At 43.6% G+C, this 27,741-nt stretch overlaps 1 protein-coding gene across 1 annotated transcript in view; it reads left to right on the top strand.

The window, feature by feature from the left end:
* dchs1b (dachsous cadherin-related 1b) overlaps positions 1 to 27,741 on the top strand; it is an 85,149-nt gene that overhangs the window by 8,221 nt on the left and 49,187 nt on the right. Inside the window, exons 2-4 of the mRNA XM_084564896.1 lie at positions 6,832 to 7,677; positions 7,770 to 7,967; positions 8,071 to 8,844. Of these exons, the coding sequence (XP_084421022.1) occupies positions 6,850 to 7,677; positions 7,770 to 7,967; positions 8,071 to 8,844 (1,800 nt within the window). The 5' untranslated portion in view covers positions 6,832 to 6,849. The remainder of the gene's footprint in view (positions 1 to 6,831; positions 7,678 to 7,769; positions 7,968 to 8,070; positions 8,845 to 27,741) is intronic.

Raw genomic sequence — 27,741 nt, 5'->3', positions numbered from 1 at the left:
CTCCTACTCCACTCACAAGGTTAAACATTCGTTTTAGAGTTTTAGGTTCAGAATTATGACAGGGTTAAGGTTGGGGTAAAGGTTAGGGTTCGGCATTTAAGGTTAGGCTAAGCCTCCGGGGAATGAAAGTAAGACAATGCACCATTCCTACATGTGTGTGTAGGTATCAGTCATACACACTCACGCACACAACTCAAGTGATTTTGTTGAAATTGCAATTGAAATTTTAATTGCACTATAATCAACTCCAGAGCGATTGTTCATTATTTGCATTAGATTTAACATCCAGATACAATGGTTCACAACAACACACACAAGCTACACACTCACACATGAACGATGTCTGTTAATGCAAACGCCAAAATACTAGCATAAACCTGCAGCGTGTTTTAGATTAATATGGGACCAAGTGGAGTCATTAAGCAGTTATTTGTACATTTTAATGTCTTCCACCTTCACAAAGAATATTTCCTGAAGCTTAATTGTTTCCAGTACTGCTTTTCACGGCAGAGGACAGGATTGGTGTTCAACCTCACAGACCAGATCATAAGTAGAGAACCCGTTTGCTCATCTACTATGAGGGTATTTATCTCTGTTTCACCCCTGATGTAATAATGTTTGACAGAGCCATGGATATGGTTGAGCTCGACAGCTTGCCCTTGTGGGATATTAAACATGCTCTGATGGGGAGGGGCGATGAGTGATGGTATATGGCAGCTGCCGCTTTACCTTTATGGACATCTTCCCACCCTTCTTTGCTTGTCTTTTTTTTTTTTTTTTCAACCGTTCTAATCTTCTACCCTTTGTCTTGTTTCTTAAAAAAAACATGGCCATAGTAAAATTCATCAGAAGAGCAAAGCTGGCTGCACATTCACTTGGCAGTATGGCCCTGAAGGTTAAGAGGCAAGTGAAGCTCCTCCGGCTGTGTTTTCACTTGCTCCATGGCTTCAGCGATGGTCCATTATTTATGATTGTGAGTCTGCTTTCGTGCACTCACTCGGTCCAACTTCTTCTCGCTCCTCTTTCTGTCACCGCGGCAATAATTTTCTTGTTCAGAATCAAACTTTTCTTCTGCATCCCTAGTCCCCATTCTTCCTGCGCTCCTCCTATCTCTGCAGTATCTGCCGGGTAGTAAAATCTAGGACGTTTTGTCGCAGGGGACCTGGTGCAGTTTGTAACTGTGTGTGTCTGTGTATCCCACTTGACAGCCTCTGTGAGAGTAAATAAACAAATCTGAGTCATCACGCCAGCTCTGGGTTGTCATGCTGTGGCCGTAGAATTTCTGAGTCTGCAGTTGTTTGTTCCCTTAGCTAATATCCCCGTGGAATCAAGGAAGAATTTGAGTGAAGAGACACAAAAATTGAAGCGTAACAAGCTTATTTCGCAGCTGTACAGTTAACAGAGGCTGATTTGATAACTTCAGCCTGTCATAACTTGTAATGGTGCTCCACTACAGAATGAAGGCCATAGTTTAATCCACAGATGAACGAAAAGAGCACTTTGGTGGTTTTCTTGTCAGCAAAGATTGGGATGCAGCAACCATATGTGATTTTATTTAATATTATCTTTAATAACACCAAACCAAATATGAGGCCACATAATGTACAATCATGGCTGAGAATAAAACAAAACTTAAACAACAGATCACCACTTAAATCTCATTTTCATCGCATGGTTTAACGTCCAAACGAGAGTGTGGAGCCAAACCATAAAAAAATATCTCACTTTCCAAGTATCTTTGGAGTGGAACAAAAAAAAAAATATAAAAAATTTGGTGTCTTCTGCTTTATTCTATTCTGATTTGTGCTGCACAGTGTAACAAAAGCTGCAATATGAACACACGATGTAGACTTGAACTTCAAAGCTCCAGTCTCAGTGGGCTATTGGCACAGAGGGTGGCTCTAGCTGTGAACTGACGAGTCTCATGCGACCCCCCCCCCCCCATCCTCCCCCACTCTCAGCCTCTCTTGCTTCAGCCTCACTGATGTCACTGACGTGGACATTTATGCAGGAAATAAGTAATAAAACCAAACTCCAGAGCAACATTTCACGGATGGAATTAAAAACAAAAGTCTTTACAGAGTTGAGGTAAACTGGGAAGAATGCAACAACTGGTTTGTTGGAACCAGAGTTAATAATCACTGTTGTAGTCCAGCGCTTTCTCATTTAAAGTAAATATTTGTGGATGGTTTGCTCATCCCTCAGTGCCACGTCAACCACTTGAGCAACAGTGGGGAACTGCCAAGGAACTCACTTGATCATAATTAATTCAAACGTACTTACTTAGTCTCACACCGGTCTACACAAAACCAGATAGGTGTGTTTCGCAGGTTGTGAGAGCTTTTACGGCTGTGTGCATCCCGCGGGATGAAGTGCCCTAACTGTTTGACACAGTGATGAACTCTCTCTCTATGAGTAGTAGTATTAATATTGATTGAGCCCTGATGGAGCACATGCATGTATATTTCAGTGCTTGTGTAAGTGTCCAGACAGTTGTCGTCTGGCTGTCTGAGTTACTTGAGCTGTAATACTTTAGAATCGTTGGATTGGGGTCAAATCTGTTTTAAAATCGAGCCAATTATGGAAAGTAATTAAAACTGGTATCCTCCTTTATTACAGACTTTAGGCTGCAACTCATACAACATACAACACACACATGCCTGTAGTGCTGGTGACAGCTGGGGTTAGAAATGGGATGTCTATATCCAGATATCCAGGGAAAGGCAACTCAAGGGGAGACAGGGGTCATATTTGTCGCCCCCCCCCCCCCCCCCCCCCCCCTCCCCTAAACACACGCAACCCAAACGACATGAAAACTGAGATGCAAAGCATTCCTCCATCCTCTACCCCCCCACCAGACTGGATCTCCCTCTTCTCACAAAGCTTTTTTATCACTGCAGTGTGTTCGCCACAACCTGACCTAACCCTTCATTCTCCAGCCATTTAAATGTAATTATACACTTGCTGAGAAGCAGTTTTTTATAATGACGTTAAAACTATGAGGAGTCTATCTCAATGCCATGGATTTCAAGTAAACTGTTGCAAATTTCAACACCAATCAGATTTCTGCAGATGTTGATAGAGGTAATATCCAGTGCCTTTTACCCTGTCCGACTTTGCTGTCAACCAGAAGGTCTGGCCAATGTTTGTTCTGGGTGACACAGAAGCCGTAGCAGGGCCGAACGAGTGGCGGCCAAAAATGTGCACTTCATGCCAGACCTCTCAACCGCTGAGGTTGAATTCAACTCTGCGCTGTTCCATCGAAGCAACATGGCAGAGATAGAGGTGGTAAGGAATGGCCGTTTTTTTCTTAGTTGGAAGTTCGTGACTTTGGGTCCTGTTTAGCTTGGCTGCGGGTATCCATTGCGTGCCCAACCTGATCTGCTAAATCCATTAGAGGGGACGGACAGAGGGAGGGAAGGAGGGAGGGAAGGAGGGAGGGAGGGAGGAGGAGAGAACACGCGTGGGATAGAGAGATGGCACTGCAAGAGGAAAAGTTATTCCTCCCAACTGATATTTGGAAGCGTAAACACACACACATCCCCCGTACACATACTGCGCTTCTTTAACTGGTCACATATAGAAAACGCCATGGGTCTCTATTATTTGGTAGCAGCACTTAAAAGTGGAGGCCCATGTATTTGAGGCTTTGAGGCTTGCACACAGCAGAGGCAGATTATGGGGATGCAATGCCAGATATAATGTGGCTGAGACTGCATGGAGCCCTCGGGGTCTGCCCTGTCTGTCAGTGTGGTCGCACAGAGATGATGTCACCGTTAGCTCACACATGTCTCGAACACGTAAAAACCTGTGTAACCACTCAGGTTGGAACTTCTTGATTGCTCATTTTGTCTTGTTTATTTAACAGGAAATAGTTTTAGTCAGTGTTATAAAGAGTGCCACTAGAGGGAGTGAATCAGGTAGCAATCTTGTACTCCACTGACCATCTGCTAAAGCCAGTATTATTTCAGCATGAGGTACATTTTAGCCTTTGCTCTCCCCATTCCTCATCAGCTTGCGTTTTCCAGGTTAAACACTAGTGTATTACAGCACACGCCAAAGGGGAGATGATGTCATGGACCGACTGCTCATTGACAGTGACAGATGGCAGCCATGAGATCGGTTCATCGGTATAACCTCTTTCTGACACTCGGCTAAAGCAGCGAAGGAGAGAGGACGTAAAACGACACACTTTGGAAAACACCCTTTCTGACCTTGTTTTAAGTTTTGCCTACACAGTTCAGTGGTCCCTAAAGACAATAAGGCTGCCCAGGCAAACTGTAATCACTTTTTTCTATTGTGTCCTGAATCCACTCTTTCCATTTCTCTGCTTTGTTCTCTTTTTTTTTTCACTTTTTTGCTCTCCCTGGTCTCCTCAATGGCTCCATTATAATATTGTGGGTTAATTTCATCATAGCTGGGTCTCAAAAGGCCCAGGCTCTGACTCCGAGTTTCCCTCTCGGCAGCAGAAAGACTACTTTTCATCATCACGCCCCTAATTGTCTCCCTCAGACCTCTGCCTTCAACTTCAATCTCTTCTCTCTTTTCTTCCCACTCGTGCTTAAGGAGGAGAGTCCAGTAGGGAAAAAACAAAAACAAACACCGACTTTGATGCGCATCAAACACAACAAAGGAAGGGTGTGTATTGCAGACATGCGCTCAGTCTTAACTCTGCCCCCCCCCCACACTCTTTGTGGAGGAGTGCAGCAACTGTCCAGAGCAGCCGCCTGGACCAGATGTAGAGGTCAGTGACCTCAGCAGAGGGGCCAGTATCGGTGTCCCTTTCCGTGTCCCACTGGAGCTATAGCCTTTATTAATCTTTCCTCCTCGGAGGCCTTATAAACTACCGCAGGAGGTCAAGGTCACTCGAGAGTCTGGTGACGTAGATGAAAACAGGAGGATTCAATAGATGTAAAATAATTGTGTTTTATTTGTGGTTATGCTCAAAGAAGTCTTTAAGGAGCATTGCTCAGTAGAATCAATGCATGCAATGATCATTTGGGTTTCTCCTGCTGCAAGAAATTAGTTGTAAAATCGAAATGAAACCAGCTATGAAATTAGTAAATTAAGCTCAAAGGCTGAAATATTTCGCCATGTTTGTGACTGATAGAGTGAATGTGTCTTTACTAATGAGTGCTGCCCTTCTCCTTAAATGGTTTCCATTAGAAAGACATAGGTTTTCATATTTACATGGGACGGCAGCCAGTTTCTCCACTTGCTTCCAGAAGTTCACTCTATAGTGTTTTTGCATGTCTGGGTATGAATGCTTCAGTTCAACGTATGTGCAAATCCTGCAGCCGGTCGCAGGTTGGCTTTTTCTCTAGAGATGGAATACATTCCTAAAGTTAACTGTCCACATTATACATGCACTGTGGGAGCGATTGTCTGGGTGAATATGGCTGACCGGCAAGGGCCAACACCCGGCACCGACCACTTGCCTCCCGTCCGCTACTGGCATTCTGCCTGCATTACACATTTTTTTTTTATAGACCAAATATTAGCTAGTAAAAGCTCATTCACATTCCAGAGAGTTTAGGTATTAATGTTCGGATCAGTGTACAGGATTGTTAAAGCATCATCTTTGAGCCTCTGGTCTGAAAGTGTGATGGATGATTTATGTCTGGGCTAGATTGCTTTCCTCATTGCAGGATGTTTTGAAGAGTTACACGCTCAATAAATCTCCCTTATAAATACGAGAGGAACATGCATAAACAATTGGTCTCAATTTGAACGCAATCTAAATATTTGCAGACCTCATCAAGGGGTAAAATGTGCATCTATCTCGTGAGAGTGCAGTTTAACTTGTTCGGCTAAACTCGCCAGAACAGTTATGGGTGCGTTTCCAGGATTTTATGGTAGTATGCGAAACTATGTGTGTCAAAGCTGGGTCAATTGCCATTTGCAAATAATTATTGGTGTTTGTTTTAACTTGCTGGAAGTGCCAGATGGTGGCTTTGCTGCAGGGTAGCTCAGACTGTGACAGGTGAGTTTTGGAAAGTCTTTTGATTAGGCACACCAAGCAGACCATAAACAAAGTTTTGAGCTTGACTCTGATTCAGACCCTTGTGGACAGTTGCAGTATGTATATCTGCTCATGATTAGATTTAGCATTAGCATGAGGATGACATTATCTTTCTGGATGTGTGCATGATTCAGTGTTTGTGGTACATAGAGGCGTAGCTCACAGTCTTAAATGACTTCTTTACCCGGTGAAGGCCCTGGTGAAGCTGCCATATACTTACTTTCCCATGCATTCCATGTGTTTGTACATGTGTGTACTGTATGTAAGCATTAACTGTTGTCATCTGTGTCGGATATAAAAACTCTTACAAAGGATTTTGCTCTTTAATGGATTTAGTGACTTTAATGGGTTTTCCCTTGGGATTTAAGTGTGTGATGTTCTGGACACTTTAAGATGTTCTCACCCAGTGAATAAAAAATGTTATCCTTGAGATAAATATAGTTTATGATTCTGTCCTCGGTGTGGTTAAAGCCAATGTGGATTCTGGACCGATTTAGACTTCCATTTCCATTGCTATTTCAAAGGTTTCTGATCCAGCTGAGTAGTTCTTTCCAAAACGTTATACAGTATGTATATCCATTTTATGGGGAAAAAAATCTGAAATTCATCAGGCAGTGTCTTTAATATCAGCTCTGGACTGTTAAAGTGTTAGCACATTGTCATGCAAGGATTTAAGATACGTACTCCACTTTGAAATTAAAGAACATTTTGTTTTCATTTTGTGCTAAGAGCATTTAGTGAATTTTTCATAAAATATATCTATGTCTTTTCTGATCTTTGTCTTTCTCTCTCTTGTTATTCTCTTCCAGGCGTAGCAGAGCCCAGCCATGTCGATAACAAGTAAAGGGTCAAGACGGAGGGCTTGGGTCAGCCGACCCTGTGTGTATTCAAGTCTGTGGCAACAGAAACCACTTTTTTATTTTTGCTTCATCTTTGTTCTAGTTCAGTCACAATCTGTTCTCGGAGCCCTGGAGCTCCAGCTGGATGAAGAGCAACCGGCAGGTACCATCGTCGGAGACATCAGCGCTGGGTTACCGCCTGGTGAAACTGCCAGTCTTTACTTCATCTCAGACCATGAGGGCACAGGCGTTGGCAACGACCTCAACATCGATGAGAACACGGGCATCATTACCACCGCACGCCGTCTGGATCGTGAGCAGAGGGACCACTATAGCTTTATCGCCGTGACAATGACGGGTATCACTATTGAGGTGTCAATCACTGTCAATGACATCAATGACCACGCACCTGTGTTCCCCAAAAAGAAAGTTGCTCTCAAAATCCCTGAGCACACAGCAGTGGGGACAAGATTTTCTTTGGAGCCTGCTACTGATGCTGACAAGGACCAGCTGACCACCCAAGACTATGTTATTCGAGAGGGAAATGTAGGCCAGACATTCAAACTTGAGACAAAGAGAGCTGCTAACAAGGTGTTGTATCTAGACCTGGTGGTCAGTGGACAGCTGGACAGGGAGAAACGCTCATCGTACACCCTTGTCCTGGAGGCGTATGATGGGGGTTCACCAAGAAGAATGGGATCCATGACCCTGGAAGTGACAGTGACTGACATCAATGATCATGCGCCGGCCTTCAATCAGAGCAGATACCATGCTATTATCTCCGAAAGTCTCCCGCAAGGAAGTAGCATCCTGCAGGTTAGTTAAAATCTGCTTTTGCCTTATTAACAAAACAACAGCAATCTTTCCAGGTTCACTGGGTTAATTTGTTATTTGACTCATTTCTGTAGGTGTTTGCAACAGATGAGGATGAAGGCGACAATGGTCTGGTGCTTTACGAAATCAACCGGCGTCAGAGTGATCCTGAGCGCTACTTTGTCATTGATATAAAGTCAGGGGTCATCACTTTGAATAGACCCTTGGACTTTGAGTTGAAGAGGGTCCATGAACTGGTGGTGCAGGCCAGGGACAATGCCAGCCACCCTGAGGTAATTGCATAATGGCTAATTATTTCTGAGGATTAAGCTCAGTGTATGATGTTTTTAAAGTAGAGCACAGTAACAAGAGTCTTACACCATTATCTTTTCCCAGGTGACCAATGCCTTTGTGACTATTCACGTCCGTGACTACAATGACAACCAGCCTACCATGACCATCATCTTCCTCAGTGAGGACGGCTCTCCGAGAATCTCAGAGGGAGCCCAACCAGGCCAGTACGTAGCTCGGATATCGGTTACCGACCCAGACTATGGAGAGTATGCCAACGTTAACGTGTCCCTCGAAGGGGGAGATGGGAAGTTTGCTTTAACAACCAAGGACAGCATTATTTACCTGATATACGTCGACCAGGTTTTGGACAGAGAGGAGCGGGATTCGTACGACCTCAGGGTGATGGCCACAGACTCTGGCACACCTCCCCTGAGGGCGGAGTCCTCTTTTACCATCCAGGTGACCGATGTCAATGACAACCCACCGCTGTTTGACCAGCAGGCCTACCGACAAACTATTCCTGAGGTTGTGTATCCTGGATCCTTTGTTCTTCAAGTCACTGCCAGGGACAAGGACCAGGGCCCCAACGGGGACATCCGGTATAGCCTGCTAAAGGGCAAAAACTCTCACTCTGATTGGTTTTCGATCGACCCAGTTACAGGAATCATTACCACCGCAACTGCTCTGGACTTTGAATCGGAGCCAGCCCCTAGTGTGACTGTTGTTGCGACGGATAGCGGTCGGCCGCCTCTGTCATCCACGGCGAAAGTGGACATTGTCCTTCAGGATATCAACGATAACACACCTGTGTTTTCCAGCAGCTTCTACAATGCCTCCATCAAGGAGAACACCCCAGCTGGGACCTGCTTCTTAGAGGTAAGAGGAATGTTGACAAAGAGAGTTTTCTCTCCTCTCCTTTCCACTCTGTTTTCTTTCATCTTTCTCTTTTTCTCTGTTTTCACTCTACTCATCTCTTATTTGTCGGCTGTGGCTCAGTATGTAGAATTGGTTGTCCACAAACTGGAGGGTTAGCGGTTCGATCCCCGTAACATGCCACATGCCGAAGTGTCCTTGAGCAAGACACAGAACCCTCCCTTAGTCCCAGTCCACTGGTGTGTGAATATGTGAGTGCTTGTGTGAGTGAATGAGTAGATTTGTCACTGTGACTGTAAAGCACTTTGAGTACCAACAGGGTAGAAAAGAGTTTTATAAATACAAGACGATTTAGTTTGAAACAGCCATTTTTAATTCTCATGATATTCAATCTTGCTGTGTGCTGGCTTGTCCTACTTATACAGCCAAAACTAAGTATTCACTGTCTCCCTTGTCTTCTCATCTCTTTATTCACTCTCATTTCATTCACACCCTCCCTATAAGACCTCTCTGATTACTCCGCTGGCAAAAGCCTGATTTATACATCAATACGAACCCATCTGGAAATGAAAGTCATGTCAGAAGTCAAAAGCAAAAGTTTCATTTTAGAAAAGGACAGCGCCCTTGGAAGCACTGACACATTGTGATGTGATTCACAAAGTCTGGGCTCTGAGATGAGAGAAGTGCAACCATTCAATGTGTTCATTTAGAGAGAAAAGAAAGCGGAGAGAGAAAGGCAGAGAGTGAGACTTCTTGAAGGTACCTTGAGCAGATTTACTCTGTTCTGGTATGTCCTCTCTCTCACCCCATAGAGTTGCTGAAGTAACCAGGAGTTGCCCTGCGTATCAGCACATTATCTTGCTGCATCTCAGCTGTTTTGTTTTTATCTCGACTCCAGCGGCACTCGTATAAAAGGAGGACCTCTCCCGAAAAATAAAAAAGCATGCCTGGCCTATTTGTCATCGAGCAAGGTCTTAAATTGGCATCTTGCATCGTTTAGGCCAACTGTTTTCACAAGATGGTCTTACCCCTCTAATGTGAAGTGGAGGAACACAAAGAGAAAGAGGCTTTTCTCAGTATTTTTTAAAGAAGATTAATAGTAGAATTTCACATAGATGCGGGTTCACTGAACACGCAAATATCTAAAAACAAAGGTGACTAGACTGGTCTTGAGTTTTCTTGAAGACATTTCACCATTTATCCGAATGGCTCCTTCAGTTCTAATTGACTTGCGGGGTTGATATGAGTTTTGACTCGCAGATATGCATTTGGAAAGGATGGCTGGTTGGTATTCTGTGGAAATACCACATGGCATATGGACCTGCTCCTTAGGGAAGACATGAGACGAGGGAAGTAACAGAAGGTAATGAGGAGTAGTGATATGAGATGCAAATGAAGCTGCATCTCCTATCACTTGATCGACCTGGAAGGATTGAGAAAGTAAAAGCCCCAAGTGTCATTGCATTCGAATACAATCTACGTTGCTGCCTATCTGAACCCTGTAATTTGCTCCCTGCTCTGTTGAATTATTCTATCCCTCAAGCAACTAAATGAACCCACTAGACCTCCATTCCAGTTGTTGCTATCAACTGTTACTCCTTTTTCCAATCCTTGCCGGCAGTTATTCTGGCAGTAGGCGCAGGCGTAGTCCCATGCCAGACATCACGGGTGGTTTTCCAGGATGCCAGAGCGAGTGAATAAGGTTTTATTTGCTTATTCCAACACGTTCCTTTAGGCTTGCTGTAGCTGAGCCAAGATTCTACAAGCTAGCGTCTACTTCACAAGGGCAGCAATTTGCAGTGTAATGGCAGTTGCTGTTTTTTTTCCCTTGTTAATGGAATATGTGGCCACTCAGACAGGACGCACGCGCAAACGATATTAGACCTGACAACACAGCAAAATGAGTCTTGTCCCAGATTTTTTCTCCATTTGACTCTTTACCAGCTACTGAGACACTGGTCAGATACTGACAAAGTGAAGAACTGGGTCATCTGGTCCAGTCGTTTACATTTTTGTCTGATGCCGCTTGGCTCCGACAATGCTATTGTGAGATTTTGTCACGTTCCTAACAGAGTCGAGACGCAGGCAGAATGTTCTCAGAATTGTACCAATATTTACAATAGATCGCAATCACTATTTGGATTTTGGAATTATTATAGCGGCCTGGCTGGCTAAGTTTTGATTTTGCACACTTGTATAAAAACGAAGGGAAATCAGCCAATGTTTAATATCTAAACAAGGAAATGTGTTATCAGAAGAAGTATATGAAGGACATATACTTTTCTCTCTCTTGTTTTGCTAAGACTAAGTTCCGGGTTTCCTTTTTTACCCGTTTCTGTCTGTTTTTTCCTTTATTTGCTCTAATGCAGTTTCACACTCACACACACACACGCACACACACACCCATATGCAGTGTGTAGGAAGCCTCTTATCAGTTTGGCCACTGTAGTAATCTGTAATGCGCTGTACTGTTTATGTAGCGCCGGCACAAAGGAGTTATTTATTTCTCGGTTTCCCTACTTTCCTCTTCCCCCGCTTCCTTAAAGTATTTCCCAGGCATGAGAGGTTATAGTGCCTCAGTGTGTGTGTGTGTGGGTGTGTGTGTTTGCATGTGTGTGTTTGTAAGGCATGAACATCCATCGGAATCAGGTTCATAACCTGAGAAGGTAAAGGTCATGAGAACTGCACAAATTGTTGCTGGTGGTAAAAAGTGGCTTATTAAGAGTGGTGCTTGGTCTTTGCTAAAACTTCTAAAACGTATGTGAAGGTCACGAAAATCTACTCATCTGATCTGAGTAATCACTACTACCATTGAGTCGATATTTTTAGATCTCTTTTAGATCTCTTTTTGTCTTTCTTGGTCATAATTTGTGCTTTTTCCAAGCATTTTCTTCCTTGTGCCTTTCTGTCAAAACTAATGAGATGATGACATCTAGCAAAACCTCACTGCTGGAAAAAACTCAGTTAATGTCACAAGGGTCGCCCTCTGGTCAAGGCTCAAATGCAGCACTAACTGACATCAGTAGATGAGTTGCAGTTTAGACAACACCTAGGCAAAAACCATCCAAATGAAAGAAGAGAAAAAGCTAAATAAAAGGACCCTAACTTAGTTTAGACAGTTGAGTTCAAGGCCTCAAAGAGGAAAGCATGCGTGACTGTATGTGCACGCCTGCATGTCCTACATCTGTGTATGTGTACTTGTGTACACTTCTGAAGCCAAGACCTCACTTTCAGCAGGTGATGCATCTCCCCTGTGATGTTCAGCATGTGGTTTCCTGGTCAAGCCTGTTAAACAACACTCAATCATGTGGACAGACACGCAGATGTGCTCATCTGGGACATGTACAAAGAGAGGGGGAATGACTTGTTGACACTGCAGCACATCGGCGCTGCCAAGTCTCTGAGCGCTGTACGTAGCCATAGTCATTTTGAGAATCAAAAAGTGAAATATTGTAGGGAAAACATGAATACAGCCCAGAAGTCATGTCCGCTGGTTGTTATCGTCAATTATCTATTAAATCTGCTCATTTGGAAACCGTGATTTGCCGTATTCAAACAGAATTATGCTTTGACGTTCACCAACCTGCTGGCCATGGGGAAATTTAGACCTGATGGTTATTTCATGTGGTGATATCTTTCTCTGCAGCACAACTCTTATCTGACAGACTGTCTCACCAACCACGCAAGCCTCGCTGGTAGTCTGATAAAATCATTTGAGAATGGCACATAAGTAGGCACGGCGTGGAGGTGGTTGAAATAGAGCAAAAGCACATAGGAAGGAGACTGGTTTCTTTTGACAGGTGGAGCTAGTCCTCCTGAACCTCCCACAAAACCACTTAGACAAACACAGCACGGCTGTCTGTCAGAGCAATCAGCCCTTTTGGTGTGAAGTCCAACATTAGCGACCCCGTGGCTAAAGTCTATATGGGGAAACTCTAATCATATTTAAAACACACACACGCACCCACACTGAGACTAATCGCATTTGTTAAACCAATAGCAATAGAGCCAGAGATATATGGTGACACCCCGAACGCAGGAAGGTATCCGGCTTAAACTTCCTGGAACACCGAACCAGTCTCCTGCTGGAGTTGTGCTCAATCTGAACCCCTTGGAAACCGGAGCCAGAACAAACCACAGCTTCCACTTGGAGCTCACACACTCTTCTCCGGCCCAGACTCACAACACACACACACACACACACACACACACACACACACACACACACTTGAGCTTTTATTAAGCTTGAAATAGAGGGAGGAAGATGAAATTTATTGACCGCTTGATGTCTTCCATCCTGCTCGCTGGACTCGCCAGTGGCAGCTGTGCTTTAGTATGGCCTGGTGCTGTTGAAACTTTGTCTTGTGTGTTTTAATTAATCTGTCAGTGTGTTTAATTTGCTTGGACCGATAGCTGAGTGAAGCGAGGCTATAGGTTGCAGCGATCCCTGTCACCACATGCTAGGAGGTATCTAACAGGTGCTAACCGATAACAAGTCTACACACCAACAGACACCAGTGTGATCCACAACTTTGGTGAATCGTTTCATGCTGTTAACAGCTGGCCCCTGTTCTGACATGCTTACTCTTTCTCTTTCACTCCGGTACAGTGTTTCTGTCTCTTTCCCTTGCTCTCTCTCACCAGCCCAGACGTTTCTCAGCTGCCGGCGATGTTGACAGGATGTGTGTGACGAAGGATCAGGATGGTGTGTCTGCTATGTGAACTATTCTCATAACATCCATCAACACTCACTGAATTTATCACCTGTTTGCTACTGGAGACTCAGATGCCATGAATGAAATCCATTTTGGGTTTTTCACTTGAGGGCATAAACCTTATACGTAATGAAGTGGGCATGATTTGTGAAATTGACAATGGTGGTGTCTTTCTGAGTGTTTTTAGAAATATTACGTTTTATTTCTTTATAAGAACCTCCATTTTTAGTCTCGACTCTTGAACAGTTGGCAGTGATGGCAAAGCCTATCTCTTGGTTGTCTGAGTTAGTCTAACACTTTAGATTTAGTGTAGACTTACACCGATCAGGCATAACATTATGACCACTGACATTGACCATCTTGTGACAATCCAATGTTCTGCTGGGAAACTTTTGGCCCTGGCATTCGTGTGGATGTTGCTTAGACACGTACCACCCACCTAGACCAGGCCAGGCACTGGCTACTGCCGAAGCAATGACACTCGTGTATCTGCTGTTAAATTTATAACTTTGTGATGCCATCATAATGCAGAAGGTTAAGCGGGAATATGGCAGGGCCAGCAGTGCAAACATGTGCTGTGGTTGAATTTAAGAACGAAAGCCCTCCAGTCCAGTGAGGTCTGAAAACACAAGTGCGGACAGTTTTCATATGGACTGTTTCTTCAGGAGAAAGTGGTTCCAGTGAAAACCGTAAGTTTAGAACAATGTGCAGCTGAACTTTGTTACGATACCACAAAGAAAAATTTCAGAATCAGTTGTCTCGAATCGAACTATGAGCCAGATACCACAGAGGAGACGCCAGATCATTTTAATTTTGGTTTTATTACCATATGTTTATGCGCTATTTGTAGCTTTTGGTAATTTGGGCCCTTTAAATTAAATTGAGGGGGGAAATTATTCTACACGAAGCACTATGAAGTCGATACACTGGTCTGCAAACACGTACACCCATTACACTTTTTCTCCTGTATTTAATCACTGATAAGTCCTTCAAGGCCTATTTGCTGCCCCCTCTGGTTGCTAAAAATGCAGTTATGTAGAGTTACCGCAGGTGTTGCCAAATCTACCAAGGTTGCAACTAGATAACCTAATGGTGCAAATCATTTTTTGAAGTGTTTATGTTTTTTTGGGGTAGAGGTATCACTTCAGAGCCCAGATTGTCCCGTGATCCTGACAACATCGCCGCTACTGAATATTTTCAGTAGTTTTAATGAGCTTCAAAGTTTTAAACTTCTTATCAGACAGCTTTCATTTCGCTAGGACATTTTTCAGATCTTTCAGGTTGCTCTGGCAGTGTTTTGGTTCCATATCAAAAGTTGTTGGCACATGCTGCGTTCTAAACCTATCAGAGTGTTCATTCATGTGTGATCTGACTGCCTGATGCCTCTGCGGACGGGATGGCCTCACGCCTCATTAAGCCCAATACTCTGTACCATATGGCAGTAAGGGCTTTTCTTCTCTCACTCCCTCTTTTTTTTCAGTCCCTCTCCAGTTTGACTGCTTTCTCTTCCATTTCTTCATCTCATCTGGTAGTGAGTACCTCGCTTTGCATTCTTTTTTTTTCCTTTTTTTCTTCTTCGTTTTACCTCATGTCTCGTTGGCTTTTATCCTCATGGCTTTCTCTATCAAGAATGGAAAATACTTATTTCTTTGTACTGGGCTGCTTGGTGTTGCCAAGCACTGGAGCTTTAAAGACCAAAACATCCTTTTTATTCTCTCTCCCTTGTGCAGTGACACACAATGGGGTCATAAAAGGAGTCATTCCAAAAGCTAAAAGATGTAAAGAAAAATCAAAAAGTGCGTGTCTTTTTTCAAAACGACCATGTTTTGTTTTTATCTGCATGTATTCAAGCATCGCTCCGCTCTCCCTTTTTTGAGGAGGAGTTAAGATGAAATGATCAGTTATGTAGATTATTGATCAACCCATCACAGAGCGTGCCTTCAAAATGCTTTCAGACATACTGTGGTTAGACCAAATGTATTTAATTTACAACAGAATAAAATGGATTGGATTGGTGCAGAAATCTGAGTAACTTGATGGTTAACCAAATTGTGGGTCAGCGAATTGATTAAAAGTTTCATCTAGTCATGAGGTTGCAGATAACAACCAAATTGGTAACTATCCTGCTCCTAAAAATGAAGAGTAGAATAAGTAGAATAATGGCGGTGCAGCATGGCAGCCTCTGTGGAGGCGGACCTGCTTCATAGGTGGATATAAAGGGCTCAAGGGCTTCCATTTTTGACACTAAAACCATATAAATCCTACACAGTGGACCTTTAAGAAACAGTATTTGGTTTTCTGGGCTCGTCTTGTAGACCCTGAGTTCTCAAACGGATTTATCAACTCAGAAATGGATAAACGTGTACAGACAATACAAAACTCTGTCTTTTGTTCAGAGGTTTCCTATCACCAGTCTGAAACTGATAAGGTGAACGCGTTCAGCTTTAGCAAGAAAACGGTCGCGATAGCTTCCCTTGTCTGTGGAACACGCCGATATCAAACAGACGCAGGATCCTCCCGTAAAGAATCCAGACAAAACTGTAGCCACGCATTCACACTTTCCCTCTCCCTCCTGCCTATCTCACTGTTGCAGCTCTCTTGCTGGGCTGCTTTTGCTTTGTGTTCCCCTTCAGGCGTTATCAGCTGTCCGGACGTCGTGTCTGTCTCTGCCTGAGCATCCATTTTGCCACCGTCTCATCTCTTGTTGCTCAAATCCTCCACCTCTCCGGCTCTCTGCCGTTTGAGAGGGAGTGGAAGGAGCAAAGTCAAAGGAACAAAATCACAGCCACACACACACATACACACCGCATGCCAGCAGCAGGTGATTCTTGTGTTGCTCTGCAGTTCATTAGGTCGCTCTAATCTAATTACACGACACACCGAGTTAAGTTGGTGTAAATTAGCATGCTTCCTGTGTTTCCCCGTGCTGTATTTGCTTTGGGAGGGGTTCTGCGGTGTGGGGCAGCAGGTGGTCAAAAACTTAGGGGTGAAGGGCCGTGTGAGCATGTGTTTCCCAGCGTATCAATTACTGTCTTTTCGGCTTAACAGGCCGATCAATTTTAGATTTGAAGTCACATTTGGGTGTGACCAGGATCACTCTTTCTCTCTCTTCAGGGTCTGAGTTTTTGTGGTAAAAAAATGTGAATGATTTAAGCTGTTGCGCTAGTCGGGCATGACTTGTTGTTTGCGTGTGGGTGTTTGTGTGTGTTGGCGTAGCAGCCTCGGAGCGGTTGTCTGGCCGGCCCTGCTCCTCTGGTGTTGTGTCTGTGTCCCAGCTCTCTCCACGCTATTTATTTTCCCTTCGCGGGTCAAAGACAGTGTAGCTACAGATATTTGTTTTCTCAAATGAATCATCAATTTAATAATCTGACTTGTCCTCTCCTCCTTCCTTCTCACCTCAGGAGATACTGAGAGAAGCCGAGAGAGGAAGATTAGTAGTCCTTGTGATGCGTTAATAGTGCCAAAAGACACAACAGTCTTTTTTTTTTTTTTTTTGCCTTGTCCATATGAGATCACAGAGAGGTGTTTTATATTCAATATGGTCCACATCATGTCTCTTTCGCTTCCTTTACATCTCCCAGATGCATTTCTGTCATGCGTGCACCTCATATTGCCTTTTCTTTGGACTTCAGCGTTTATAAGGATAGCTCTCACCGTGAAATGTCTATTAAAGGTTAGAGCAACATCAGAAAAAGTGAAAGAAAGTTTCCATTCCCCCATAGTGGAATTTTTTTTTACAAGAGGTCTTTTATTACTTCTCACCTGCCACCACTAACCTCCACTAGTGCCCTTCTCTCCCTCTTTGTGATTCCTGTCTGCGACACTTCATTATGCATATACTGTATAACTGTACACGTGGTGCATTTGTGATTACAAAACTTCAGATTTTGATGTCCAGATTTAAATAAATGCTTGTACCAGAGCTTCAACCTTGAAGGATAGTATCCAGAGTAGGTAGGAGTCTTTTTTCCACTGTGGGACTCCGTGCACGCCAATGTGTGCGTGTGTATTTTGTGGTTGCTGTCTGTCAGACACGGTTGGAAGGGCTACAGGAGTGGAAATAGCTTCACCGTGTTTGTTTTCAACTGTAAAAATTCTCAACTGCAAGAGCGACAGGACGGAAGCGACCGAACGAGCGATGACAACTAACGGAGAGAAGATCAGAGAAGGATAAAAAGGTTGGAACGTAGAATCACATGAGAATTAGATTCATAGATTTTTTATTATTAATTATTATTTTCCCATATCAATTATTTTCCCAAAAGCAAACAAAGTCCCATTTTCAGACTCGGCCTTGAAGCTCCCCTGTACTGTACAATGTGCTGTTTTGAACTCGGTGAACCAATCGAGCAAAGCGCTAATTTAAAAAGCAGCCTGGAGATAAGTGTCTGTTTTTCCTTTTTTAGATTTACAACTGATTTTTTATTTTTATTAAAGCCATGAATCGATTAGTGTTTAAAGTATCAGTACTGATACACTTGAACATCGTGGCTTTTTGCCACTGGTAAATTTGCGATTTATTATATAATTATGGTTTTGATCATTTCTCTAAAAACTTGATATTAAGCATCTCTGACAAGGCTTCATTCCAAATAGAGCATTAATCCACATGTCTGCTGCTTCAGGGTGGTCTATCCTCTTGTCGAACCTTACGTCCTGTAAGTTGTTATTAGGGTAAAGGGATTCTTTATCTCTTCTGTCACTGTACCTTTCAGTATCTCCATCCCGAAAACTGTGCAAGGTCGATGACCGAAGTCTGCTCACGCATAAGGTGTTTGTGTTGGAGTTGTGTAAGTACTCCAAGATGACTCTTTCTGACATTAAACAGTAGTTGCTATGTGATGTTTTAACCCCGTACTGAATACATTTGCAGGCATTTGGCTGGGGTGGTAGGTGTTGGCTGAGGTAAGGTAAATCCTCTGATTTGGCCTGCGTTGTGTCTTGCTGCTGTAAGTGATTTAACTTTTAGAGTAAGGATGTGTCAGATTTAATGTCAATTTAGGAGAACCAACATTTCTGGTGCACGTGGCCCAAATTCAGTTCTGTGGTTTTGGAGCAGATTTACTGCGGGCTAACACACCCTAGTGTGCAGTGTGCAGTTTAGGAAGCTCTTTATACTACTTGGAATAAATCTCTTGGTTTTGAAATAACATGTCCATCCCGCAGAAGTTAGCAGGCAAAGTGCTACTAGATGATGTTTTCAGGCCAAGGTGCACAATCCTAAGAGAAAAAAGGCAGTAGACGTGTACATTACTATGAACCGATGAGCACTCTTCTAACACTTGTGAGAGGAAAATAAATAAATAAATAAACTACACAAGCTGTCATTGCGTGAATGCCGTACGCAGCTCTGTTCCTACAAAATGGATCAAAGGAACTGACAACAGGAAAAGTAGCAGGGAGCTGCACCAGCCATCGTTAAATGTCAACATCTGGTGTCCTAGCTGCTGTCACTCACCACAGCTTAATGTTTTCCCGTCACGGCTCAGCAGAGCGGGACTGTTGTGGCAAGCGGGAGCAGTTGGTTGTGCTTGGAAGATGAAAAGAGATACATTTTCTTATTGAATCTAATGTCCCGTTCATGCGTTTTCATACAGATGATACAGAAAAATTATTTTGGTTCTTAGGTTCCGGATGATAAGAAAAGTGTACCTCTACTTTACAAAATACATGCAATGAATGCCTTATAAAGATGGTATTTATTTACACCGATCAGGCATAACTTTACGTGTAGGTCTCCCTTGTGCCTCCAAAACAGATGTGACTCATCAGAGAATGGACATGGTCCTTCTGAGGGTGTCCTGTGGTGTCTGGCAACATAATGTTGTTAGTGGGGGCCATCGGGTTTTATGGGTTGAGGGGAGGGGCCTCTGTGGATGCTGCCATCAAGGAGTGTCATTGCTATGGGGTGAGAGTGCCTGGTCTGGTCTAGGTGGGTGGTACAAGTACAAATGTTCTAAGTAACATCCACATGAATGCCAGGTCCAAAAGTTTCCCAGCAGAATATTGTATTGTCACAAGATGGTCAGTGTTATTGTTTTCTCCCGTCAGTGGTCATAATGTTGTGGCTGATCGGTGTACACTGACTTGCTAGTTCATTAGGTACACTAGTAAATGAATGTATTCTAGTATAACAGTCCTGCTGTGAGTCCCCCGTCTTGATTGTTATAATGTTCAGTTTATGTTGAAACAGCATAAGAAGGGTGGTAATTCAAACCTATGATCCTTTTGGAGGATATAGTTTGTGTTGCTGTGAAACTGTATTGAATAAAATGGGGTTGTCAAAATAAAATGAACATGTGTCAGTACAACACAATACAATTCAACAGTACTACCACCCACAGCCTCTAAAACCTTCATGAAGCTAAGATTTCTTTCAAAACTGTTCAGCTAGAATGCATTCGTTTTCATGAGTGTACCTAATGCACTTGCAAGTCAGTATTGACAATATCTTGGTGGTGTTTGTATCTATGCATGATTGTACAAACCAGTCTCCCTTAGACTGGTCTGGCCCTCCCTGACTCTCTGGCAGGCGCAGACGTTGGCCTGCGTCCCACTCTCTGTAGGGGAATATCAATTTAGTAAGCTGAAAGTGATTTCTGACGCTGTCAAGTGGTGTTCACACACACACGCGAACACACACTTATCTATACCCATGCGTACACGCTTCCCCCGCAGACACATGCATACTGGTAAACACCCACGCTGCTGGCAAGCTTCATAGAGCACTTTGTGCCCTGCTCCAGGGCGCGATTACAGAGGAGCTGCTTGATTGCAAGGATCTCGGAGCTCCAGATCAGCTGCTTCAACACCGGATACAAGGGCTAATGTGAATCCGTCGAAGGGTATTTTCTCCTCCCGAGCCTTTGTTTCTTATCTAAAGAAGGGTTCTTTCAAGTCAAGCAGATGGAGAAACTAAGATGACAGGAAGTGCAGAGCAGATGCTTGAATGAAATGTAGCACAATGCACATTTGTATTGAAGTTCCCAATGGTGGTAATAGATTCATATTAACAGAGTGTAATGATATGACGTTACCTGTGCTTAAAAAATGGGAGTGAGAGCGAACACATTTAGATTAGCGAACCACAAAACAATGCTTTTAATTCATAGATTCTCCACTGGTTTGGATGACATAGTAGATTCTAAAGTGAACCAACATGTGAGCCTTAATGACTTCATAATAGTAACATGATGAGGCAAATTAGGAAGTAACGCAAATAATTGGTCACAATCACAGCTCATTCACATTGAATAGCGACTGATGCTGCATGAGGGCAGAGGCACTGAGGTCGGTTAAAAATGCAGGTTTCAGGACGTGGAAATATCCATAACCATGTTATAAAAACCGCTGCAGACTTTGCGGTGTGAAATGTGCAAGGAATTGAATGCTTTTAATAATGAAGAGCTAAAGCTGTTGATGGTTCAGAGTAATGAAATGAAGTGGCTCTGGAAAGACCACAACTCAGCGAGCGAGGCTCCAAAAAAAAAAAAGAAAAAAAAGCCAGACGAAAAGGATGGCTGGTGTGAAAGCCTGAATGCGGGATGCAGCGGAGGTGCTGATGGTTACCATGACAATGAGGGACGTGGAAGGAGGACAGGGGAGGTGGGGCCGGGCCAATTCATCACCGTTACTCGTGTGTGTAAGTGTAAGTGTGTGTGTGTGTGTGAGCGTTTACGTGCGTGACTTCACCTCTGTCTGTCTGAGTACGCCCTTGAAACGGGCTATTCCTCTCCCGCCCTGCTTGGCTCACACACACACACACACACACACACACACACACATTTAAACACATATTTATTACTAAAGTAGAGCAGTGCAGAGGAGAATTGGATGTGGAGCAGACTGGTTGCGGGCACGGCAGCCATGCAGGTCATCTAACAAGGCGTTTTATGGAAACGGAGTAAAGAGAGTCCTTCTAGATGTAATTTATTTTTAAAGCGGTCTATCGCGTTCCCCAGTGTCGACAATGTGCAGAATGGTACAAGAAATGCCACAAGGTTGCACTAGATGCTATTGATTAGACCATAATAGCTGCAGTGAGGGGACTCTATCTGTCTTTGCAAATTAGACCGGCCAGATGAGAATGAGCGTAGATTGGATTGTGTGTGTGTATGTGTGTGTCTGTGCGAAGGGAGGGATCGTCCACAGAAAGGTGTTTTTCAGTGCTGTCACGGGGAGAGTGGGGTCATGTTATTGTAACTGGGCACAGAGAGGAGCAAGCAGACAGTCTTCACATGAACACTCACACACGTGAAGGATGGTCGTCATTACTTCATACAGATAGCATGTGCGTGCGTGTGTGCGCGGTGGGGGGAAGCATGATGGTTTTCTAAAGGGCTGGAGCCATCGTTCAGCGGTAACCATGGTAACAGGACTCTCAGGACCACAGGGAATAAAGCAAGGGGAGGAGGACGCGGGGGGAAAGAGGGGGAGACAGAAGGAATTACGGGGAGCGGGGTTAGCGTCTGTATCTCATGATAAGCGGGGATGGAAATTTGGGCCTCTTTCAGCCAAAATGGAGAATGAATGATTTATTTCTGGCAGAGTTTGCCACGTGGCAAATCAGAGTACATTTAAATCAAAATAAAAATGAAAATTTCAGGAGACTTTGCTCAAAGGCTGAGGTAAAAGTGTCTCAGAATGATTTATGGGTTATGGTCAAATGTAACACACATATAGGAGATAACTTGGCAGTTCTTCATATCCTTGAACTTGCAAAAATGTGTGCTTAAAATAGAGAAGAATTGAATATCTTTTATTTAACTGCATTAAAAGCAGTAGTTTCAGAAATTGTAAAACTCCTTTAACAGCCTCCCTTAGTTCCTTGTTACAATGCTGTATTCTTTAGGCCAAAAAATATAAAATTTCTTTCTTTACCTCTGAGGAAATCGGCTTTAATTTGGCTCGCCGCTCCCCATGTAGAACGCGAGCTGTGTTTTTGTATGGATGCGATTTCATGTCGCGCGATTTCATGCGCACTTACAAGACAGACACCGTGTGTGCATGAGTAAGCCCTCGGCTTGCTTTTACAACACCTGAAGTGTGACATAATGTGAGGTTAACGATCCTCAGCCAGCTGAAAAGAAACACAGCGCGCTGGATTTATTTGCATCACCTTTAAATCCCTGTGGTCTGCTGCTGCTGCTGCTGCTGCTTTGAGGTAAACTGAAGTAATGCTTTCCCTACTTTCCACAACTGTAAATACTCCACGCGTGAGCCAGATTGACTGGCAGGAGCTTAGGGCCGGTGGTTTGAATTAGCAGAAAAGTAAATTCCCGCTTAAGTTTGTTCTGTTCTTGCCTTGCCTTCGCTCACGGCTTCTTTTCTTTTCTCGCTTATCCGAACTGACAGTCCAGGTTTCCTAAAGCTTTTTGGGATTCTGCATCCACAATACTTCCCCTTCTGCCTCTTTCAGTTCGGTAATGAATCTTGATTGTGGCACCCACACACATGCAGTATACACAGCCTCCAACTGTGGCTCTGTGCAGTCCTTTGTTTTCTTAATTGTCAAATTAAACATGTCACTCTGTTTGAATGGGACACACATATGCCAGCTGCCAGCTCATCCAGTGAAAAAGGGGGGTTTACCCCTCATTCATTAAGACACAAGCCCCCTCCCCCTTCCCAAACTACTTGAACATGCTTGAAAAATCTTTCTCCCTTTCTCTCTCGCACACAAACACACACACACACACACACACATTGAGGAAAGGATGAGGAAAAGTCGGTGCAATCTTTTGTCTGTCACAGAGTGAAACTGGATGGACGACCTCCTCATCTGGTAACAATCACCTCACAGGCTTCCTCAATATCTAGTGTGTGAGTGAGAGAGAGAGAGCATGTACAGGACTTGTGAACGCATCAATGTGAGGATGCACGTGTATCTGTATGTGTTTATGTGTGCGCCTCTAATCCCAGAGTGCCACTCGACAGCCCCATCCATCCAAGCCATGTGTGTAAAATATGAAGGAGGAGGAGGGAGGGACCAGCTTCCAAAATGGAAAACTACAACGTGAAATAGAGTGGACTCTTTCTTTCTGTCTTTCTTTCTTCTTTTTTCTTCTTTTTTTTTTTTGTGGGTGATTATTCTTTTATATTTATTTGCGCAGCAGACGTCCTGTTCTCAGTCCAATCACACGTCCTCCATTTTGCCCGTTAGCCCGGCCTTTTCTTCCAGCTGCCTCTCTTTCATAGTGGAGTGGATGTGAACCCTGTAGCGTTGTCCGGGCTGCCCACAGCTCCGTACAATGCACACCTATATTTCACGCCACGGGAGCAATTCTCCTGCTTGTTCCTCGATGAATGCTGCAAAGTGTTTTGTAGAGGAAGGATCATTTAGCTTAATTAATGTCCCCCTGCTGCACGGCCCTGAAGACACATAATTAAGGCTCAGAATTCAGAGCCGTCTTCGCCGGTTTACCATTCAAAGGACTTGAACCTCAGCTTTAAGTCCAATCAGTGGCTCATTTAGTATTTCTGAAACAGGTTCTCAGTGGGAAAGATTCTGCAGGAGTTAAAGACAATCACGAGTTAGAATACACAAATGAATCATATAATCTGGCAAAGGAAATTTGTCCGTAACAAATGAGTTCAGTCTGTACCCTTTAGTTAGATCAACATTTATACTAAAAAAACAAAACATGTTCTCCTATTTTTGGAGGAAAGCTTTCCACGTCCTGAACTACTCTTTTTCCGATCATCGCTTTTTGTTTTCAGTCATGGCTCCAGCCTGTGCACTTAGTGATGAAGTGATTTGACTCCTTTTCACCCCTGCTATTTCATCCTCGTGATTTAGGGGACAGTACACGGGTCTTCATTTTCACAAGGTCAGTTTTGATGAATAAGATTTCTTTTCTGGCGCAGCTCTCTGGCCGTCTGCAAGTGTGCATGTGTGTTAGCTTTTCTCTCTTTTGACTTAACATCACTAAGACTTGACATATCACCAGAAAGCATTTGGCTGAAATCCTAAATGAAATACACTGAGTCACCAGAGTAACAGATGTAGCAGAGTGTCTCCAGGAGTCAAAAGGAGACGCCAAATCAGGGCTGGAATCCTAATCCACTACAAATAGTAACTTTAAAAATGCATTTTTTTTAGACTGGAGGAAATAACGTTTAAAACATAAAACAATGATGATAGTGATGAGGGATCAATGTTCACTTTTTGCACTCACATGTTTTTTTTTTTGTCATTTTGTGACTCCAGCATATAGACTGTATAAAATATGCACCTCCTCGCATTGGTCGAACTGATGGTAGAATTACGGGGATACAGGTGGCGCTATCTTTCAAATTTGGAGCCAGAGTCTGCACAGTGCGGTCCGAGAGTGGAGCCACGCGGAGTCACGTTATCAGTGATCCGCACACACGTCCTCCAGACTCACTCACATTTTCGATTAATCCTGCACTCTGCTCTACCTCCACCAGTCACAAAATAATTTGGGATTATACTCATTTATTTATTTATTTATTCCTACTGGGGACTGCTTCACAGAGCGGTTGGCATGGCAACTGGAGCTGGTAGTCATCATGATTGCACATCCTATTTCTATAGCTAAACTGAAACTGAAAGGAGTAACTAAAATGAGCTATACTGCAGCCAGCCACTAGGGGAGCTCTACTTGCTGTGGCTTCACTTTTGAGGAGCTGTCCCGTCGTCCATCTTTAATAAACAATCTATGTTTCAGCAGCGTGCAATAAAAGAGTAGCCATGATAATAAAACCAAATAATAATAATAACCAAGAACGTAACATAAAAAAAATCAACAAATGAACATGAGAAACGCCAGTAAATATGTAAAAGACAAATTTCTGTCGTGTTGCTGTCTCGTTATCTATATCTTAAGTAATGCATGCTAACCAGCTAGCACCACACCAGCACAGAAATAGTCTATGATTGTTAACTCCTTGTCAATCATGTGGAAGGACAGGTAGCCAAGGAGTGAAACAGTGAACACAACAATGGCTAAAGCTAGGGTTTGGCCTGGGTTCCTCTTCTCTGCAGCAAGGCAAGATCACGTAGCTTATCTAGCAGAACACACACACCGGATGCTCAGATGTCCATATGCCGTAGAAATGAAAGGTCAGACTAAGAAACAAAAATATCAACCTTTAGGATCTGGATCCCCCACAGCTAGTTTTAGATATTGTTGCCATGCCATTATTTGCTAGTGTCATACAATTGATCCTTACTCCACTAGTATGCTTGTGGAATTGGGCGTCCAATATCACCTTTAAGTCAACATTTTAACACAAATATGTATACATCATAGCACAGCACATCATCATAAAAGTGGCTCCAGTATCACGTTGTCCAGTAAACAACAGTGGTTCCATTGAGAGAACGGTACCCTAACCATTTCACAACCTGCTTCTTCAAGGTCTTCAAATATTTAAGCCTATTCTTACACAGAAAAACAGAAAAAGAGAAGACCGAGAGATGAAAATGAGATGGACAGGCGTGCAACTGACCTGCCAAACACACCCACATTCAGCTATACACATGATTTCACGGCCTTTCTTTTTCAATATCTCCGTGTACAAGGTTAATGCAATGCCGGTGGTCGGCACGGAGGTGCGTGCTGAGTGTTCCATTAATCCGACTCCGTCGCACACTGCCCGCTCCAACACACACAGCAGCACACCCACACACAAACTGGACATCCAGCAGAGATCCACAGCCAAGATAGAGGAAAGCCGTGGCAATTATACACCTAATAAATCAGTCATTCACTCAGTTTTTGTGTGTATGCTCTCACTGTGCTCCCTGTCCCCTGCCCCAGTCAATGCTGACCTTTGTGCACGAATGTATACACGCATTACGAATGCGGGCGCACAATGTCGGTATAATCAGGATCATTCAGAGGTTATGTTGGCTGGATAGTGTGCCAATAAAACAAACACACACTTATTTCATGGCTGACAGCTGGCTTATGGAGTGACTTAACAGTGACACCGAAATTCCACCGTTCGTACTCCTTCGTCGTTCTGGGTTGTCCCCAGCCCAAGAAGAAATTCTATGGATTCAGCTCTGGAGTGGAATAATGAGGGGGCAGGTACCTGAGACCCCTGGATTAAGGGTATAACACACTGCCTGGTTTAGCGATCAGACTCTCCCACTCCTGGAAAAACCTACAATAGAAGAAGGGTGGGGTTCTCCATGCAAGCCTGATGTTGGGCTCAGCTGTTCAAAACAGGGTGACTGTGTCAGATGCATTGGGGTCTCTCAGGTGTGTGAGACAAAGGTACTTTTAATCTCAACTCCTACAACCTGAATCACAGCTGACAGTTCCATCCTTGGGGCTTTTACCCCGACTTCCACCCATATTCATATTCATGTTGGACCAGCAAGGACTTTCTATAGGACTACTGTATGTGAAGGCATGCAGAGCAAAGATCTGACATGCAGGAGCTGCCAGATCGACTGCAAGGGAGTGAAGAACTTTCCCTGTATTGGGTATGACATATAGCGTGCAGCATATAAGATATCATGTTGATGTCAGATGGACATAGAATTTGCTTGGAATTTCACCAGATATGATGTTGAATGGAGATCACGTGGTTTCTTGCTTTAACTTATTCATTATTATATTTATATATTAAATAATTAACCGTAATTCGCAGTGCTTGTATGAGTGACAAACTACTCTCATTTGAGTTGAGACCCCCTAGAGCCCCCTTAGGCCATGTAATGGTGTCTGGCCCCCAGTTTGGGAACCACGGCTCTAGGCTTAATGGCACCTGAAGGAGACAGGAGTCAGGTTTAGGAGTTAGGAGTCAGGGTTGGTTAGCCATAAGACCACAGAGTCAGGACAGAGGTAATGTGAGATGCAGGCTATAGAAGACCTATGGAAACAAAGAGACGCCCGTTTATAGTCCAGCTATAGAGATTTAATCTGCACTATTAAGTTGGCCAGCGGCGTCCCTCTGCTGGACCTCACTTATAGGAATTTTCAAAGAGAACTATTACTGTGATTTACTGTGGACAGCTCTCAAATAGTCCGCACTCTCTGTCTGGGTCTGTTCTTTTTCCACTTTTTGGTCTTCTTCACTTTGTCTTTTGCGCACCGAGCCAGACATACACATGCACGAAACCACCATTTAGTATGCGGTGTGTTTATACATGCAGTAAACCTCAGAGTTTATGTGTGCACCCATGGGTTTCTGTAGTATTTCCCCTAAG

The sequence above is a fragment of the Chelon labrosus genome (genome assembly GCF_963514085.1).
Source record: "Chelon labrosus genome assembly, chromosome: 17".
Classification (NCBI taxonomy): Eukaryota; Metazoa; Chordata; class Actinopteri; order Mugiliformes; family Mugilidae; genus Chelon; species Chelon labrosus.
The sequence above is the reverse complement of the archived record's forward strand: the minus strand, read 5'-3'. Positions and strand labels throughout refer to the sequence as shown.